Consider the following 20,270-nt stretch of genomic DNA (forward strand, 5'->3'; position numbering starts at 1 on the left):
GAAATATTGCATTGTGCAGAGCAATGGAAACTTCTCATAGTCAGAGGCCACATGCTATAAGAAACCAGGTCAGGGTCATTTCCTACAATGTAAAGATTTTTCTTTTGTTTAGTAACTTGATTTTTAGGTACAGTGCTAAGTTTTCAGTAGGAGCTATCACTTCTAAAGTAAGAAATACATATCTCAACATTGAATGACACACACAAATATCCTGAACCATTCTGTGGAGAGTGGTTTATTTGAATCATGGCCTCTGACTCCCTCAGGGATAGCTTTGGGCTGACAAAGCTGCCTGTTTGAAGTTGCAGGTCAAGATGCCCCAGTTGCTATGGTGATGTGGGGTCCCGGTGGGGTGCTACACGTGAAGCTGTGGGGCTGTATCTATTTTGGCCTTGAGTTCAACACCTTCTCCCAGGGATAGTGAATTCTGAGCAAAACAAGATGACCCTAATGTCTTGCTAGCCCTGTGCCCTTCAGATTGTCTGCTTTGCTGAAACTTCCCCACAATTAACCTCTCAATGTTACCAACTTGCCGAGCTAGCTCTGAGTCAGCCAAGCCTCACCAGGGCTTGGCTACCCACCTGGCCCCAGCCTTTTCTCCATGTCTGTTTGTCTTTTCTTCATCCCCCATTGCTCCTACACAGCCAGTATATCCATGCACAGGCCAGGCATGAAGCCTCAGCACCATTCACTTCCCTCTTTAATTGGAAGCATTAGGCAAATATTTTCTCTGCCTCTTCATCACCTAGAACCTAGGCAGTGTTTTAAGGAAGCATGATTGTGGGCAGACATCTACGTGGTGATGGATGAGAACAGAGGAAGAAAATACCCGGTGTGTCTCCATTTGCTTTGTGTTTGCAGGAAATCACTCAGGCTTCTGGATTTTCCCTTTTGATGAAACTAATTCCTATGCAATTCTAATTTCCAACCTGACCTATGGGCCTGCTGTTCTCTGGCTGGACTCTTCACATCAGAGCTCGTGGTTTTCAGTATGAAAGCGTTCCCTGAGTCCCTGATAAAGGATTGCCTCTGGCTGTGAAGGAGAGTTAAGGCAGCACTTATTGGTGGGGAGAAAAAGGACAAAGCACACACATGCTTTTGCCTAGGAAGTTTCAAATTGTTTCTGCAAGACTATTCATTTCATCTCGACTCCTGCCCGCCATGTCACTCTGACAGGAGGGTGTGCAGTCACAGAAATGGAAAGCAGGTTCCAAGAAAATGCTACTGAGAAAACCCAAAAAATGCTCACAATTAAAGGTATAATGATCATAAAAATGATAATTTTGATAAGCAAATAGGATAACTGAATACCAGCATGTATTAATGTTTTATTTTTGAAGCTTTTAAAGATCTAAATAACCTGAAATTGCATAGTTTGCTTAAGAATATGGTTAAAAAGAATGAAAAAGAGAGCTGAACTTTTTCTTTTCTTTCTTTCTTTTTTTTATTTTTTTAATTTTTACTTATTTGCCTTTTCTTGTTTATAATGTACCATCATATTTTAAGAGTTTTGGTTTTGTAAAAAAATTTAGCAATTTCCCATTCTAACAACTACCAATATAAATTCAATGACCACAAGTCAGTTTTATGGTTAATCTCAAATTTTAAGAACTTGAGATGGAACTGGGAGATCACACATGCACACACACATACACACACACACCCAGACACACATACAGTTATTTGTGTACATTTATTTAACATCTATCAATTTTGAAAAATTAAGTAGGCAAAATTAATCATACAATTGGGATTAGCTTTTCATCCCTTTGTGTTTCTTTGCATAAAGAGGTAAAGGCTGTGCAGTTTCTAGATTAGAATGGAATACATACATTCCCAGACTTCAAGTCAGGAATTTCTAAAAGAAATGTGAATTTCAATTGTGACTACTATAAATTAGGAGTATTAAAATCATATTTGTGACTGTTAATGCTTTTAAGAACCACTACTCTTTACATTTGTTGGGTTATAATTACTACCTCTTTACAATATTCATTGATGAGGTATCTGATAAGAAGACAGAGCAGACTGTGGGTGAGTTGGTCACACCAGGACCCTGTGGCTTGGGTACCTCCTCTTTGGCCCAGGTGGCACTATTCTCTCCCAGTCCTCCCACTTTCTACAAAGCCTCAAAGACTTCTGTCTTCTTGTCGCAACTCTTTTCAAAAATGCATTTTACATCAATTTTACATTAATTTATCCAATGTTTTGAGTGCCTGAATCATCGTGTGAATTCCATTTCATATCTATTGATATCTTAAACCATAAAAGTCCCTTATTCTGGCTTAACGTAAATCACAGATCAGTTAACTATCTTTGCAATCATTAGAGGGTATCTTCCTACAGCTTTACTCTAATAGGAAAGAGGGAGTGATGAGATGGTACACATGAACTTCTTCATGGAAGAAAGGTAAGAAGAACCATGTTCTTTAAGACTCCATAATGAACTTCCTAAATCAATCATAGTTTAATTATTTTTTTAACTTCAGTTCCATGATCTTCAAGACCTGACCTAAGCAGCTCCTACCCTAAAGGCCAATCAACAATTTTTAAAAGCAAAACCTGTAATATCCAAGGAATCGCCAGCACAATCATCATCGTCGTCATTTTGCATCCTACGATCTGAACCAGAGGGAGATTGCTACATCCACTGACATTCATAAAGATCTATGGGACAATGGGAAGGGTCCTGAGTTAGCTAGTTCTACGCAGAAAATATTCATATACATTCCACTGGTGGGAATAATCCAAAATGGTGTTGATCTACAAAACATGAGGCATAAATTTAGAATTCAGTGTTCAGTGAAGTATTAAATACAACAGTGAAGAGCTCTTCAGGTTGGTAAATACAGTGGCAACTTTAAAACTCTTTATCTGATTGGCACTCCTGATACAATTAATTAAAAGGCACAAAAATAAATTTTATTTCTAACTCAGAAGTTAAAACTGTCACAGCTACTTCATAATTAAACTGTTTACGATATTTTTCTGTTTTTTTCATTTTAATTTTTATTTATTTATTTATTTTGGTTGTTGTTGCTGCTTTCAACATAGAAATCCATTAATCTTATTCTTAGGGCTTTTTCTGCTAGATTTGTTTTAAGTTGTCAATGTCATATCACCAGCAGTGTGGTGACCAATTTAAATGAAACCATAAGGAAACTTGGTCACTGCAAACTAGTTGTACATCATAAGAGCCCCATGGGCTGCCATAACCTAATGGAAAAAGCTTTTTTAGGGTTTGGACATTTCTTTGATAACAACTGACATTATTTGGCATTAATTTGTGTTTTATTCTGAAGTTTTCTACCACATCAGTATATATTATTTCATATTTGCTTCTTGCAAGGCTCTGGGCTAGAAGTTGTGACAGCCATAATAGGCTTAATGGCTTTTATTCCTACTATAATTACTAACAATTATTCTTTTCTTAAGAAGCACTTAATAAATACTAGGCTGTGTTGGATCCGATCATATGCTAATTTTATATTGTGGTAAAATATACCTAACATAAAATTTGCCATCTGACCTATTTTTAAGTTCATGGATCTAAGAGATCTGATAGTCTGAAGTACCTTCTTGTTCTGCCACCATCAACACTATCCATTTCCAGAACTCTTTCACCTTCCCAAACTAAGACTCTGCACCTGTTGAAGAGTAACCCCATTCCTAGCCCTTGGCAACCACCACTCCACTTCCTGTCCCAATGAATTTCACTGCTCTCCATACCTCATGTAAATAGAGTCATATAGTGTTTGTCCTTGGGGACTGCCTTATTTCACTTAGCACAATGCCTTCAAGGTTCATCCATGTTGTAAGACTGTATCAGAATTTCCTTCTTTTTTGTAGCAGAATGGCATACCATTGCATGTATATTGTTTCTTATTTCTCTGTTCATCCATCAAATGGATGATTGGGTTGTTTCAACCTCTTGGCTGCTCTGAATAAATCTGCTGGGAACACTTCTGTACTACATCCAAACTGCTTTAGGTGTGTTCATCTGTTTAATCCTCACTCAGTTTAACTCTCTCATAAAAGGTGCTATTACTAATACCATTTTATATTTGAGGAGACAAAAATGCAAGGAAATAAATCCATTGGTCCTAAATCGCACAGCTTGTAAGTGGTAGCATCAGGGTTAAAATAAAAGCAAACAAAAAAACAGAATCATCTGACTTCAAGCTTATTCCTAATCACTAAGGATAAGATGGCACTCTTCCCTCAGCAGATCTAGAAGAAGAGCAAGAAAAACCATGTAAACACCCAGTCTGCATGCTAGCATGTGATAAATGGTATGAGAGTTTTTTGAGGAATAGTGCTGGACATATTTAATTTGCAGGGGTCAATAAATATGGCTGGCAGCCCAAGCCTACATTATGACCTGTTTCTATGACCAGAGAACTAAGAATGGTTTTAAATTTTAAAGTGGTGCATGTGGGGTGGGCAGAGACTATGAAGGAGGGGGAAGAAAGGAGAAATAAAGCAGTGATCCTAAAAGCCAAAAGCACTTTCTCTCTCTTTAGAAAAAAAAAAAAAAAAGCTAGCTGACTCCTGTTTTAAAAGGATGGTGAGATTCTTTTTGGCGGGGTGATTAGGAAATAGAAGACACTTCACCCAGGTCCTAAAGTAGAATTTTAAAAAGTTGAAATGAGAGTTGGTCCTGCTGGGGGATTCTGGTAAATGCTGAGGCCCTAATGACAGAAGGATGCAATTCAGGCTGCTATGAAGCTAAAAGGTGAGAAGGGAGCAGAGGTCCCTCAGAGGGAAGGGTAGGCGGAGCCTGTGTGGAGGGTGCCTCCCACAAAGGTAAGGGGAATGAATGCTCCACCTCTTAACCTTAGGAGTGTTTGGCATACAGAGGGGTCCATAAATTCAGGAATTTGGAAAGAATACTCACCACAATTTTAATCTTAGAAAATGAACCAAGGTTTCATAAAAATCGTAAGTGATGTCAAGGATTAACTCATGGTGGTGAGAAAGAAATCAATATTTGCAAATCCTAACCAAATTACCTACATGGAGCTCAAGGATGGATGGCAGTAAATTCACTGCATTACCCTTTGTATCTCTTATGCAGAAAAATCTAATTTAAAGCTACAGGTCCCTGAGGATGGCCTGGTGATTTTCTCAGATGATTCTGGATAAATACAGACATCAGAGCTGTCCACATTCAGCAGACAAATTATCAATTGACTCGAATGGCACATATCAAATCTCAAGTCTGGCTGCTTTATCTCGAGAGAAAGCAGTCAGTGGGTTTTGTGCATACTTTGTATCTGTGGCTCTGGTGAGTACAAGTGAGAAGCTCCATTGGTGCAAACACTTTGCATCACATCTAAGTCTTTTTAAGAAAACTTCAAGTAATCCTTCAGGACATGGCATTTTGGCCTAGAAGTGGAAGGTTCAAGCTGTTGAGATATTGAATATAGGCCTGTTATGCCCCTGGGACAAATCAGAATCAACACACAGGTGTCAAGTTTCCAATCACAGACCCAGGAGGCAAAGTGTGACTTCATTTTTTTCCATAACCCAAAGAACTTCTCAAAATTGGAGCTCCAATTTGGGCCAAGACCAAAACTATTCACTCAAGGTCTGGGCCCAGTTCAGGAAACTGGGACCATCTTCACTTGCTACCTGGAGCTGAAGCAGTCCAGACCTGTCACTGTCTTAATGTGCCCTCATGAGGATGTTGAGCAGATTTCTTTTGGGGACAAGCTGCCTCCTCTCCAATAGACACTCGGGAGAACACACTGAAATACAAGAACCTCAGTGGAGATCCCGTGAGGGTGCTCCCCTTCAGAAGCCAGCATCAGGGCAGAGCTTCAGCGGGGAGCCTACCATCTCCCACCCATGCTAAAGTCCAACCCTATTGAAATTTCCTAGGCTGCAGCGATCCCCTCTCTCTGCACAAGACGACCAGCAACAACCTGAGTTAGGAGCAGAGACCCAGAATAGCAGTGAAAAGAATTCAGTGAGTTTGGAATCCAGAGTCATTTACATTGATTGGGCACTGGCCATCGCACAAAGAAGGTCTTTGTGGGAATTAGCAAGTGTTTTAAAGAAAGTTTTTATGTTAATTTTAAGTCTCAAATCCCTCCACCCCTCAACTCCCAGTGCATTATGATAACGATCAGCACAGATTTTACTTGGTGATTTTTTTGCATGACATTATATATATATATATATATATATATATATATATATATATATATATCTGTAAATATATATGTAAATAAAAATAAAATATATGTAAATGAATCAATATAAATCTATGACATATAAATATGTATAAATTAATATATGTGCAAATAAGTATATATGTAAATAAAAATTTTATATATATATATATATATATATATATATATATATATATATATATATATATATATATATATATATATGAACAATGGCTTTCCGGGGCGCTCTCTGATCCATGTGTCAGCCCTCTCGTTTGCACAGCTCACCTGGCAGCTGTTTTCCTGTCCTGTTTCTAGCTGACTTGCACAATCACTCACAAAAGCGTGACTGATTAAATAGAAAGGCATTGCCACCAGCATCAATAGTTTTCAGGAAGATCAGATTTTAAAAAAATGTTAAAGAAATGTGCCAATAGTTCATCCTACTTATCTCTTCAAACAAAATATTAACTTTGTGATGGACTTCAGGAGTTTGTAGGCCACAAAAGGGTGGCACAGACGTTTTGGGTGTTAGGTATGCCACTCTAAACAATGGTTGGGTAGTGCAAACACACTTTGTGGAGGTGGCAGGGGGTGCTGGGGATGGAACCCAGGGCCTCGCACTGGCTAGGCACGTGCTCTCCCTATCCTTCAAATTTTAGGAACCAAAATTCCTAAAATTTGCCAAGTTAATATTGGAAAAACATCATCCCATAGTTATTCTTGAACATTTTATATGACCCAAGTTTTGTTTGAAAATTAGTTGAAAACATGGACACGGTGTCCAAGCACACAGCCACAGGAGGAGCCAGGGATGAGCACATCCCTGTTAAGAAAGTCCAGGTTCCAAACATTCACCCCACACTTCCCTGGTTGGTTGCCTGGGCAAAACTATCACATGCAGAGTCAATTTTGTCTCAGGTTAACACAGATTTTTTTTTTTTTTTTATCTATTTGAGTAGTGGTTACTAAAAGTGTTTTCTAAGCTCAATTCTGAAATGTACACGTCTCTGATCATCTTTGTTTCCATGCCTCCAGGAACCATGTAGAGTCACTAATTCATATCCTTGAAGCAGGAACATGGTACAATTTAGTCATAGCTACCAAATCTAAAAAAAAAAAAAAAAAATTAGCAATACTCTAAAACACAAAGAAGTATTCACAGAGACATCCTATATTCTCTTAATTACATTAGCCAAATGGTAATTAACCTCACTTTTTCATTTGGTGAAACATATATTTATTTTTCTCCTATTAAAGTGTCTCAACCACCTGCCTAATTTCGGGGAAGCTTAGATAGCCCGTAGGCAGCAGTCTGAGGATTGCTTCGTGCAGGGGCTAGTTCCTGAGATCCACAGAGTGAGCGCGTGAGCAGAACTGAACAGCGCTTCAAAGCAGGTCAGTTGAGGACTTTTCTAGGGATTTATTTAATTAGGGAAAGCTTCAAAGGTAGAAGATCAGTCATGGGGCTATTAAGGCCACATAAGTGAGACATTAAGGGACAGATTTGGGGCAAAATCCATGGAAATGAAGAAGAAAGACTTTTAAGAGTGAAATATTTCAAAGAGAATACTCAGAATTCAGCAACTGGCTAGGAAGGAACAATTGAGCAGACAAGGACGATTCTGAGATTTTCTCCCCCCCACAAATTATCCAACTTTAATGGCCTCTATTTTGAATTAGTAATAGAGCAGTCTTCATATGGAGTACGAGTACTACTGTAACAAATTGATCCTTGGATTTTTATATTAAAAGCAACTTTTGACCATTATTTCTCCATGTGTTTCACACATATCTTCAGAGAAGCAGAATCTATTTTTCTTACTGACACTGGAATCTATCCTATGTAGGTTGATTACATCAAAAAGATACCATTTTCCCCCAAATATTTATACTCTCTGCTTGGAAAATGAAGCACCCCTTTAAATGTTTTCTATACTTACTGAAAAATCACCAACTGTGTTGATATATTTACTGTATACAGGTAAATTTCTGCATTTTTTTTAGCACAATCGGGCCAAGATTGCTTTTTATTTTTTTCTGTTGAGTCAGTTATTTGTGCAAAGAGAGAAAGTGCTCAGCCATTCCTAGAAGATTCAGGCTGTGCTGCAAGAGAAACCAGTGTCTCTGCTTCTCCTGTTTCCTCTGCAGAGCTGCAGAGACATCTGATACCTGGGCTAATGTATCCACCGCTGCAATCAGGCCGCTAATGCACTCTTGGTTTTGTGTGTGGAAGAAGGACTGCCCCCTAGACTCCCTCCCTGCTCCCCTCTTTTCCTGCGAGATCAGTTCCTGATGTTTTCCCAAATAATTAAAGTTGAAGTGAGGCAGAGAGTATCTCTTAAACACAATTCTCATTTAATCAAAGCCGATATCACTTGATGTGTTTTTTGTCACGTCAACAGAAAGCTGTACAGCAACGTCCATTTTTGCCATTTATAGATTCCCAAACAAGACATCCTGTTTCAGAGTGAAAGCCCCCTGAAAAACTCCATGAACCTTCCTCAGTTCTAGTTGCACGGTTAGATCTTCAAGATCATTACTGCTATTGGGTCATTTGGCCTTTGCTGATTTTCCCCCTCTTAAATATCAGCAATTGCATTTGGTAGATGATTTAGGAATCTCTGAGCCTGTAATTGTCAAAAAGCTGATTTTCATTCTCTATTCTCTTTTCTGAGAAAGTATGGCTCTCACCTCTTCTTTTTTCTGAGCAGCTTTCCCCAAGTGACATCTGCCAACTATGAAAGAAGGTTCCATTTCTGACTTTTGTATACCAGAATTATTTTCCTCATGAAACAGATATCAAGAAAGAGGCTGGTCAAGTCACAGTAGCTAAGCTCTGGAACCAGCCTAGGTGCCCTTCAACAGAGGAATGGGTAAATAACAATGGAGTATTACTCAGCCATAAGGAAGAATGAAATTATGGCATTTGCTATTAAATGGATGGAGAACTGGAGACTATCATGCTAAGTGAAATAAGCCAATCCCCCCAAAACAAAAGCCAAGTGTTCTTTCTGACATGTGGATGCTAACTCACAAAAAGGGGGGCTGGTTAGGGAAGAAGAGAAGTACTTTTGATTAGACAAAGGGGAATGAAGGGAAGGGAGGGGGGATAGGAATAGGAAAGAGAGTAGAATGAATGGCTCATCCCTTTCCTATGTTCAAATATGAACACACGACCAGTGTAACTCCACGTCATGTACAACCACAAAAATGGGAAGTTATACCCCATGTATGATGATATGTCAAAATACATTCTACTGTCATGTATAACTGAAAAGGACTAGGCTGGGCACAGTGGCCCACACCTGTGATCCCAGCACCTCGGGAGACTGAGGCAGGAGGATCGTAAGTTCAAAGCCAGCCTCAGCAACTTAGTGAGACCCCGTCTCAAAATAAAAAGTAAAAATTGGGCTGGGGATGTGGCTCACTGGTTAAGCATCCCTGGATTCAATCCCTGGTACCAAAAGGAAAAATAAAAAAGAACTAGGGCTGAGGGTTTTAGTCTAGGGCTCATGTTTACCATATGCAAGGCCTTGGGTTTGATCTCCAGCACCAAAAAAAAAAAAAAAAAAAAAAATGAAAATGAAAACTTAAAGAACTGAATTGTGGTAGCAAGTGTTTTCAAAGTGTACTGAACCAAACTGGTACTCTCTAACTTTGGGCTGGGACCATCCCCGTAAGATCCATGCCCATGGGGCAGATGGGAGCAAAGGTGGGGACTGTCATTGAGCTGCAGCCAGGTCACAGCCTCCTTCCTGCCTGCACCGGGGCTCTCCTAGCGTCAGGAGCTCTGTACAGTCAGAGTCGTGGGTGGCTGGGGTCATGGGGGAACAAGGACCTGAATTTAAAAAAAAAGAACCAGGCTTGGAAATGGAGAGGAATCTAAGACACACAGCAGCACAGCTGACCAGTCTGTCCAGGCGCAAAGCGTCAGTGCTGGAAGGGGAAACCAGGAGGACCGGGACCAAGCTTCGGAAAATAAGACCTGATTAAGTTCAGCTTTGACAGGAATAGACAGCAACTCCCCCCGTGGTTGTCATGGCGAAGAATGAGCAGAGACCGTTTCTGGTGGACTGTTTGTATTTTATAAGTCTTATTCCAAAATTTATAGGATTGTTTTAGCAATCCTATAAATTTTAGGATTGCTAAATTTAGGAATTTAGAAATTCTGTCACACTTACTAGAAATGGGTATTTCTCCCCAATCCCATAAACAAGAAGTTTCACGCCAAATTTGCCCCCAATGTTGTTATATTTCTGCTTATTTTGTTGTATGTTCACTTTGTGATTTTTAGAAGGGGCTGCTGTAAAAGTCTCAAACCATGAACAATAATATCGTCATCTTCCTTAGGCCATGAGAATCCATCGCTATCTTTAGGGAAAAGTATATATTTAACTTGTTGCTGCAGAATTATACCCATGATAAGAGAAGCCAAAGTCTCTCTGATGTTTTTCACACATTGCCACAGCTTACTATGTTTTCTCTTCTCTTTACGTTGCATTGTCTTAGGGATGCAGCCTCCTAGTGGCTCCCAAGTCTGGTGAAGCATGTGAACAGGGATGTAATGAGACATGAATGACCCAGGGGTCACATGGCTCATGCAGCCTTCCTCCCCTTGACCTTGGGCGTAATGCTAGAGAATGTGACAGATGTGGATGAGGCCTCATGACAACATCATAACATGCTGTTAATTCTTCCCTGACTCTGACAGGTCATCACCACACCTCCTAGGCTTTTCATTTTCCAGTTCTTCACCATCACCTCCAAATTCTGCTGAATACAGAGCATTCCTTTAGCCTCAGGAGGAAAACTCATAAAGGGGGGTATCTTAAAAGTAACCAAGTGACACCATGTATTAAAGGATCCAGCTTGGCGCAGTAGTGAGGGTTACAGCAGCTGAGTCTCGAGCTTCCTCTCTTTAGAGCAAAGATTATTTGCTATCTTTTGTTTAAGAGTCCCCAATGGCCTGTGCTAAAAAGGATTGGTCCCCAGCGTGGTGTTATTGAAAGGTGGTATGAACTTTAAAAGGTGTGACCAGGTAGGATGACCTCATGTCATGGAAGATATGCTCTCCAGGGGACTGTGAGACCCTGGCCCCCTTCCTCTTTCTTGATTTGCTCCATGGTGAGGGATTTTCTACTGCCACCGCATGTTCCCACCATCATGAGCTGCATCATGACAGGCCCAAAGCAAACAGGACCAATTGGATCACAAACCGGAACCTCCAAACTTATAAGTCAAAATAAACCTTTTCTCTTTATAAACTGATGACCTCAGGTATTTTGTTATAGTAACAGAAAGCTGACTAGCATAGTATTTATGTTACTCTCATCATGACAGTAATGAGAGTAGCCAAGATTCCATTCAATGAGCAACCACCAAATGCTCACTTATGTCAGAATCCTCACATTACAGGAATATAAACAGGAGGTCTATTATAGTTCTATTTGGAAATTTCAGGGACCTTTTTTTTCCCTAACTTTAAAACTTTAACAAGCAGGAGATACTGTCCATATGATTGCATCTTTAAAATTAAATGAAATGCAATTGGAGAGAACCACTGCTGAAGAAGATGAGCAAAGTTAAAGAGGAAGACAACAGCAACAGCTGTTGGTGAGATGTCTTCTTTGATCTTGGAAAATTTTGAGGCAATTTGAAGTTTCCAAATAAGAATAAACAATCACAATAAAGGAGAAGGGATAAAGTGTAAATTTTTCCCTCGTGAAGAAACTGCAATTAGTTTATTCTAGTCCATTGTTTTGCATAAAAATAACTCTAGATAGGATTAAAAGAATATGCCAAAGAGAGTGTTATGTCCTAATCTTAGAAAGTCATATCATTATCATTATGAAAACCAGCATAAGAAGCAGGGAATTTGAAGTATGGAAAAATAACTTTGATCTTAGTCTGCTAATAAAATATATGCAGAAGAGTCAGAGAGTACCAGATGCACAAATAAATGTGTGTTTTCAGCCAACAAACAAAATGATATGCAGAAAAGCTTTTTTAAAAAACTTAAAGTGAAAATAATAATAACTGCACTATGTTCATTAATGATTAAAATTGCCTAAAGTAAGATATTAGATTTTCATAAAACCATTTGACCAAACACATGAGAAAACAGACTGACACAAAAAGCAAAACTCATTCACCTTTGAGTATGTTTGCTAACTAAACAGAACATTGATCAATTTATTATAAAGTGTATTAAAGCCAATTACAATGACTATATAATTAACTTGTTTCTCAAAGTCAATTACTGATCATGGAGAAAATCAAGTCCTACAATTGCACACACTTATAAAGATTTCCTAATATAGATCATACACTCATTCACTCAAAAATAGCAAGAATTTACTATGTGCTAAGATATTATTTGAATTCTCTTATGTTAGACACTTTAGACCATATGTTAGTTTTCAGAAGTTTTAATTGAGTGTCCCCAAAACAATCATAGCAAAAAGAATAATAACCATATTATCTTAAGATAATTAAATATTTGATTCTAATGACTTCTCTGAATTTCCCTGACACCATTATCAAAATCTGTTCTCTGATTTTTGCTCAAATTCTCTTTCTTATTTAGAAATAAAATTCTGCCCATCTTATTTCCTTTCCTAAAGTTTTGACAGTTTATTTTAGTTTTACTTTTATGTGAAATATGCCACACACTTCTTAGTGGTGAGTTGTTCAATCTAAAAGGTGAAGAGATGCAAATTGATCCTTGGCATCATAAAATTTACAGCAGATCAATTTTCTCTTCTGATGAGCCAGTCTCATGTTAGAAGTTCAGCCCTGTCAAATGTCCACATGAAATACTCGTGAAAACGTGGTTCAGACATTACCCTTACCAGCTTTGGATTCTGTCACAATATTGCTTGCGATTTATATCTTATGTTTAATGCAATGTGTAACGTTTCACAGAATTATAGATACTTTCTGATATTAGACCATTTCCACCCCAAGTTTTCCTCATTTGATTGCCTCTATAATGTTTCAACTGAAAACAAGATTTTATTTGAGGTCTGGAAATTAATCCATTAGGACTTTTCATTGTGACAGAGTATTTGGAAAAATCAGTGCCATAAATTTTAAAAGTTTCTGAAGTCTGGCTACTTGCCCCAAATTGTCAATCAAACAGTTCTGGAACCCGACTTCATCTTAGGAGTTTAAACCCTGTTGACAAGCCGCGTTTGGGTCTCTCAGGGAACTGGCTCCTGCCACTCTTACATGTACAAAGATTTAAACATTTGGCTTATAGTACAAGGGGACTCAAAGGGACTTACAGCATCCCTCAAGCTCATACCTGAAACTGCCTACTATAAGCAATTTTCTGTTTCAAAGTTGACATTTGGGGAGATAAGGCTTTTATTTCATAAGCTGAATTTGTTTAGCATGCCATTTGGGACCCACTCAAATCCTGCAATCACTTTCCCAGGCACTGCTGACACATTTGTTATTCAAATCTGTGCAAGCAGGTTCCAAAATAAGTGCAAAACGCCACCTTGATCCCAACATGTTGTTGTCTTGTGCATCATGCTTTTGACCATCGTGCTAACATGTTCCAACTAACTCAATGTTATCACCTATGAAGAAGGCAAGTTAGATTTGCATGTTCAGTGGGTGTCTGAGACACCTGTCCCGTGCAGGTGAGCATGTGGGTGGGTGGTTTGTGATACCCGAACCACACCATCAATTGTCCCACCAAATCTAGATCACTTACAAATCTGGTGTCTTAAAAATTAATACTTAAGTCAAGTGAGCGTGTCTTCCTGAACTCTCACATCTCTTGGTCTTACCATCTAGCACTAAGCCAGAGAGAAGGGAACCTTGAACCCTCTCGCAGGCCACTCATTCTAATTTGTCTAGTCATGACAATATATGACATTATCTAATGGCAGTGCCCTTCACCTGTAAGATGAATTTTCTGGGCCTGGATAATGACACAGGATGATTGATCTGGTCATGATTTCCATCACCCCCATTTTATCCTCCTGCCCCATACTTGGCACAAATTTAATTTCTCACGCAGTCTTTGACTTTCAGGAGAGGGAAAACCAGACATGCATTGCTTGTCTCTATACCTGCTGATGGGTAAAGTGCCAACAGGCAGGCTAAGTAATTCCTTGTTATCTACTGATGTGGCCCCTGCAGCTCCCCAGGACCTGCCTCCATGTGTGACAGGACCCTAGCAGAGGACCCTTCCCGACTCATCTTCAGCTGAGGTCCTAATGAGAAGTAGTACTAACTCTAATCTTGAAAGTGAGGTGGGTACCCCTGAAGGCTCACAGATGTGGACCTGGGAAACCCAGAGGTCCATGATGATTGGAAAGGATTAGGAGGATGCCATGAGGGAGCTGGGCACTGTACCCGGGTGTGCTGCTCTTCCTTCCGTCCAGTACAGAGACAGGAGTCAATGGGATCTTATGCAGGGATTGGCCATGCACTGGACATCCATGTGACACTGGCCCGAGAGTTCTCAGGAGCTCATTGTGGTTGGGCAAGAGGGTGGTGGAGCCAGAGAACATTTGCAGACATGGGGTTGCCTTATGCTATGAGTGTATCAGGGATTCAAGCTGCAGAAGAGCTCTGTTGACCTTTATAGCAAGAGCTTCCTGGTTCAGAGCTGAGGCTGAGCTGCAGGCACCCGTATAGGCCTTGAGTTAAGTCCCCATCCTCCTTGCCACTTCATCTGTGGCATATAAGGTCGCCCTAGACCTGCTTGAGCTTCCTGACTTGTCCCCCCTTTTCCTTGTAGGATGGACCCCTGCTCAGCCCCCAATGACCCACAGCACATGGGGCTTCTTGTGGGGATGGGTAACTAGGACCTCCCCCATCACCTCTCTCCTGGGCTCACTCCAACAAAAGTCTAGCACCAAACTTTGAAATCTCCCCTGAAGCACAAGGAATCAGCTCTTATTACCCACCCCCCTTTTTTGGCAATTAATTGATGTCAGCTTTGATATAATTATCACAATTCTGTATATTTTTCCTAATTATTTAAAAGCACTCTCCAGTAATGGGAAACTACCAGGTAGCTAAATATATAAGGACTGATTTTTGAATATTTTTACAACATAGATTAAGCTGCAGAAAATATTTATCAAGAAAAGTCCATTAGTCCTCTACTTCTTAGGACCTGACCCATAGGCACCATGCCATCATCAGAAGCATGTGAGAAGTGACCATTACACACTAAGGTCACAGAACAGTGGGTTAGGTGGGCATGGTGATGCATGCTGTAATCCCAGCAGTTCAGGAGGCTGAGACAGGAGGATCGCTAGTTCAAAGCCAGCCTCAGCAATGGTGAAGCACTAAGCAGCTCAGTGAGATCCTATCTCTAAATAAAATACAAATTGGGGCTGAGGATGTGGCTCAGTGGTTGAGTGCCCCTGAGTTCAATCCCTGGTACACACCCCGCCTCCAAGAGTGGGTTATTTTAGGACACTAAAACACTTCCCAAAAAAATACTCACTAAATTTTAAGATTAGCCCTTTTTGTGGTTTATTCAAGAATCAGAATCATTTTATTTCTGGTTTTTTTTTTTTTTCTTTTTTGGGTGCTGGAGACTGAACCCAAGGCTGTGAGCATGCTAGGGACGTGCCCTAACCCTGAGCCCTTAAGCCCTCTTCATCAATAATAGATCTTAGCTAACTTTCTACTTGTCATTTGTAGCAGAGTTTCATCTTAACATTAAAAGGGATTCCAGGCTATGCAAAGATTCAGTAGTAGAAAATAAAACAAGATGCATCAGCAAGAAATCACAATATTGCCTCTTTTAGCAATAGATGGAAATTTTGGAGCAGATGGAAGAGGTTTAAAAAAGAGCATTTGTTGCTTCTGGGAGCAATGATGTGCTGTTATTGTACTCCAAACTCTAATTCTTTCTACTTCTTCAAATTCTCCTTGTTGCAAATGCATAATTATAGGTTACAAAAATGCATTTTCAGATTCCCCTAGTGCAGGGGGAAATATTTCACTAAGGCACCTTGTGCTGTCACTTCAAGGGTCTGTTGGTCCCAGGCACACGTGATCATTAGCTCCTGCTCTGAGACCCCACGTCAACCTGTAAGTGCTATCACCGGGCCTGCTGCATACAGATTTGGGTTTTTAAAATGTGCATCTTCAGTAGTTGGTCTCTAGTTTAGAACAATTTATTATGTGATTTACAAAGAATTAAAAGAGAGGAGTTTGAAGAGTCTAGCTCCAAGAAATGATATATATTTAAGAAGATGGAAATATCAATTATCCTGATTTAACCATTAAAAATTGTTTATATGTATCGGATTATCACATTGTACCACATAAATCTGTAAAGTCATTACATGTCAATTTAAAAAACTGTGTTCATTGTATTCATTAACGCACTAAAATTCAAGCATATTAAAATTTCAACTATGAAAATGTAGAAAGCAAAAATATATTTGATTAATTACATTCTAATCTGGCCAGTATGGTAATGAATTTTTATAAGTGGAAAGTAACTTTGGATTATGTTTCATAGTTTATGAAATGTTTGATGTAAAATTGGAGTATTTCCCCATTAAAAAAAAGGTGGGGGGCAGAGAATAACTTGGTTTGATAAGTACATTAACTTTGTGGCTCAGGGGTTCTTCATTTAGTGAAACAGAAGAACTAGTTTAGTTTGTTTATTACTTTCCCAGAGGCATAAATGAAGACACTTCCAAAAAAGCAATCTTTGGAGGATCAGACGGAATTAAACCGGGTCAGATGTAATTCACTGACTACACAGTCACCTTCCCCTCTCATCCCTCACACTGGGGTTTTCGCAATGACCAGAGATGTGTTCATGGAATTTCCCATCCTAGAGGTTCCAAGTACTGGGCTGTCTGACTGAAGAGCATTTGTTTCCTGACTGTTGAATGTGGCTCTGAGATCTCAGCACTCCTCTGGAGAAAGGCTGTAATATCTGTGACCCAGAGTCAATTGTATTTTGCTTTAATTCTTTATGATCAGAAGACTGGTTAAGTTGCTCTTCATAAATCACTCTAAATCTGATAAAGGATCTTAAAACACCAGAGATAATCTACAGCCTTCCATGTATCACTCACAATTTGGAATTTCTTATAGGGAGGAGGAAAAGTCAAAACAAACAAAAAATAAAAACCCACAACAATGAATTTATAAACACCTCAGCTGGTAGTTAATTAAAATGATAAAATGGAACCATTTTTCTTTCATTCACATGAAAATAAATTTTATTAAGATTGATATCATGCCTTTGCACTATACGAGTTGCAAGAACATGAACTAAGAATAAAAATGATGATGGAGAATCCTCACAGTCCTATCCTAACATAAAATGTGATTTGCCATTAAAAAGAGCTATGGCTTGAGATGACCTTTGTTTTCTTTTATCCTTTGTGCCCAGTATCAATCACTACTCCAGTGATGTTGGCCACATTCACTTAGGCTCTGCAGGAACATCATCTGGAGTAAAAGAACCAGATCTTAGCAAATGAATGAAATAGCAGACTTCATGGTATTTCAGCCAACATATTTGTTTATGTATTAGTTTAGAATTCATGCAGTCTATTTGCATATTTGCCACTGTGTTCACATAAGTGCATTTCAGCAAAATGAAGTGAGTTCATTCATTCTGATAACCATATTGTCCATAACAAAGGAAATAATACATTAATTTGGTCCAAAGTGCAACTTACTAAATGTGCTCAGATATTGAAAACACCAAGAAAAGCAGCAAGAAAAAAAAAACAGTAAGAACAAACAACAAGAAAGAAGGCAATAAGGAAATAAGGACGCATGGTATTTATAGTGCACTTTTTGAGTCTTTTCATATATGCCTACAAATATTTTTTGTCAATACTGTGAATTCAATTTCCTGAGAATTTATTCAAAGAATGTTTACCTTAGTTTTTGCTTTAAAAATGCCAGATGGTGCCTCATCACTATGTATAAGGTTTCTTAAATTCCCTATTTTGATATAGTGTGTAAGTCAGCTTTCCATTACTATAACAGAGTACCTGAAATAATCAGCTTAGAAAGAGGAAATGTTTGGCTCACAATTTCAGAGATTTCAGTCCATGGTCACCTGGCCCCACTGCCTTTAGACTGTGGTGAGGTAACAAAACATGGCAGGAGCACATGGTGGAGAAATCCTCACTTCATGTTGACCAGGAAGCTAAGAGAAACAAAAAGGAGCTAGGGGTCCCAATAACTCCTTTGAGGTCATACCTCCAGTGACCTCACTTCTACCCACTATGTCCTATCACTTAAAGTGCCACCACCTCCCAGTGGGGTCACCAAGGGACCAAGTCATGGGTCTTTGGAGGACACTTACCCAAACTGTACCACACGGCAAGTTAGCACTCAGTTCCGTACACCTCTGTTTAAACCCATGTAACGGAAAACATGCTCCTCTCAAGAAATGTCTGTAGATATCAATGGAAACTCACAATGGAACACGAATAAACCATTAAATGCTCTTTCTCCTCAGTGAATGCTAAAGAGAAAATCCAGAGGGCCATCATGAGAAGCAAACTGGGAGTTCTAGTTAAAACAATAAAAATCTTTTGAAAATGCTTCTTTAATCTGCCATTTTTTTTTCAATCTAAATAGGGCTAATTAAGCAATCTGGGGCAATGTACACAAGAAAGGAGGAACGAAACAACTCAGGATAGATAACAGGACACAGCAGATGCTAAAGCCTTCAGCACACACTTAAATACCAAAACGATTTTACCGGAAGATCAAACACTGTCAAAGCCAGGTGTGTGTGACTTGTTCCAAAGCTGTGAAGATTGGACCCAGAGGTTCAGACACACCAGCTGCCCAGGGGCCAGTTAATTCTTGCAAAATAAATCCTCAGAGTCCAATGAGAGCAAACGTGCTTATTTGGAATTTTATTTCCTTCTATAAAGCATCAATCAATTGCAATTATTTTATTAAGTGAAAACCCAATGAGATTCACCAAGGATCAGCAAGAAGGAAGAAGCAGACTCACCGTCTCTCCGATTAAGCCTGGCGAACCCAGGGCCGTGGCTGCTGGACAGCTCCGCGGAGCTGCTGAAGGAGGACGGAGGCAAGGCGGATCCCAGCGGAGCGTCACAGTCGCCTGCCAAGGGGGGAAGCCACATTAGGGTTAATAAATATGCAGGTGAAATGGAGTGAAGAAACAGGAGCTCAAAAAACATTAGGATGCAGGATAATCATCACTCTTAAGTTTTTAACTTCTTAATATTTCTGTTGGAGTATGATGCACACAGTGACCTTCCTGAGAGTTGATTTAAATCGTTTTCAAAGTCCCTTGACAAAGGCATACGGCCATGTGTGCTCTCGACCATAATGAAGATACAGAACTGGTCCCTCAGCCCTGAAATTCCCTCACATCACACATCTTCGTGTTCAGCCAGGGGTCAGGGTGCACCACTAACCCAAGACTACTGGAAACTGCACTTGATGTTTGTGGCCTTTAGGGACACCGCCACACGGGCAGCATTAATTCCATGCCCAGACCTTGACTGTGGTTAGAAGTTCTCACAGTGCCCCTTCCTGCACAGAACCTGTGGGGGACAAGATAGGTGGACTGTATGCCAGGTGCTCAAGTCAGAGTTACCTGCAGGAAGCCAGGGTCTGTGAAAAGCAAATCTGCAGCAATGAACTGGAAACCTCACTGTGCTGACCTCTTCAGGGGGAGCTCTGTCTACAGGGTGTGTGCCCCCGCCTTTGCCTGGCATCTTTGGCTTCTCAGGGAATGGCCTGAAAAGGCCATCACAGCAGTGAAAATGCTGACTAAAACAGAAATTGGCACCAAGAAGTGGGGTCACTGCTGTGACTAAACTGAACTTGTGGTTCATGAGAATTTTGAGCTTTTGGGAATTGGTGGGAGGAATTTTGAGATGTTTAGCAGTGCAATCTGAAAATGCTTTGTTATGGTAAGCGGAGCTTAATGGCTGATTCTGGTAGAAGCTCAGAAGACCAGAATGCCAATAGGACTCTGGACAATAAAGACAGGGCTTAAGAGGGTTTAGAAGAAAAAGAATATACTATTAGTAATTATACTAGAGACCATTTGTGCTATGTTCTAGCTGAGAAGCTGTCTGCATTTTG

The 20,270-nt window shown here is 39.7% G+C and overlaps 1 protein-coding gene across 3 annotated transcripts in view; it reads right to left on the reverse strand.

Annotated features, from left to right (window-relative positions):
• The window catches only part of LOC114104756 (contactin-associated protein-like 3), a 177,609-nt gene extending 158,306 nt beyond the window's left edge, over positions 1-19,303 (reverse strand). For 2 of the 3 annotated variants that reach the window (XM_071602772.1, XM_071602771.1), the window contains exon 1: positions 19,165-19,267. Coding sequence is in view for 1 of the 3 variants with exons in the window: in XM_027950984.2 (XP_027806785.2) it covers positions 19,165-19,297 (133 nt within the window). In the remaining 2 variants the exon portion in view is untranslated. Of the gene's footprint in view, positions 1-19,164 lie in introns of all 3 variants that reach the window. The other variant, XM_027950984.2, reaches the window with a different exon arrangement.
• Between the last annotated feature and the right edge of the window lie 967 nt (positions 19,304-20,270).

This window comes from Marmota flaviventris, chromosome 16 (assembly GCF_047511675.1).
Source record: "Marmota flaviventris isolate mMarFla1 chromosome 16, mMarFla1.hap1, whole genome shotgun sequence".
Taxonomy (NCBI): domain Eukaryota; kingdom Metazoa; phylum Chordata; class Mammalia; order Rodentia; family Sciuridae; genus Marmota; species Marmota flaviventris.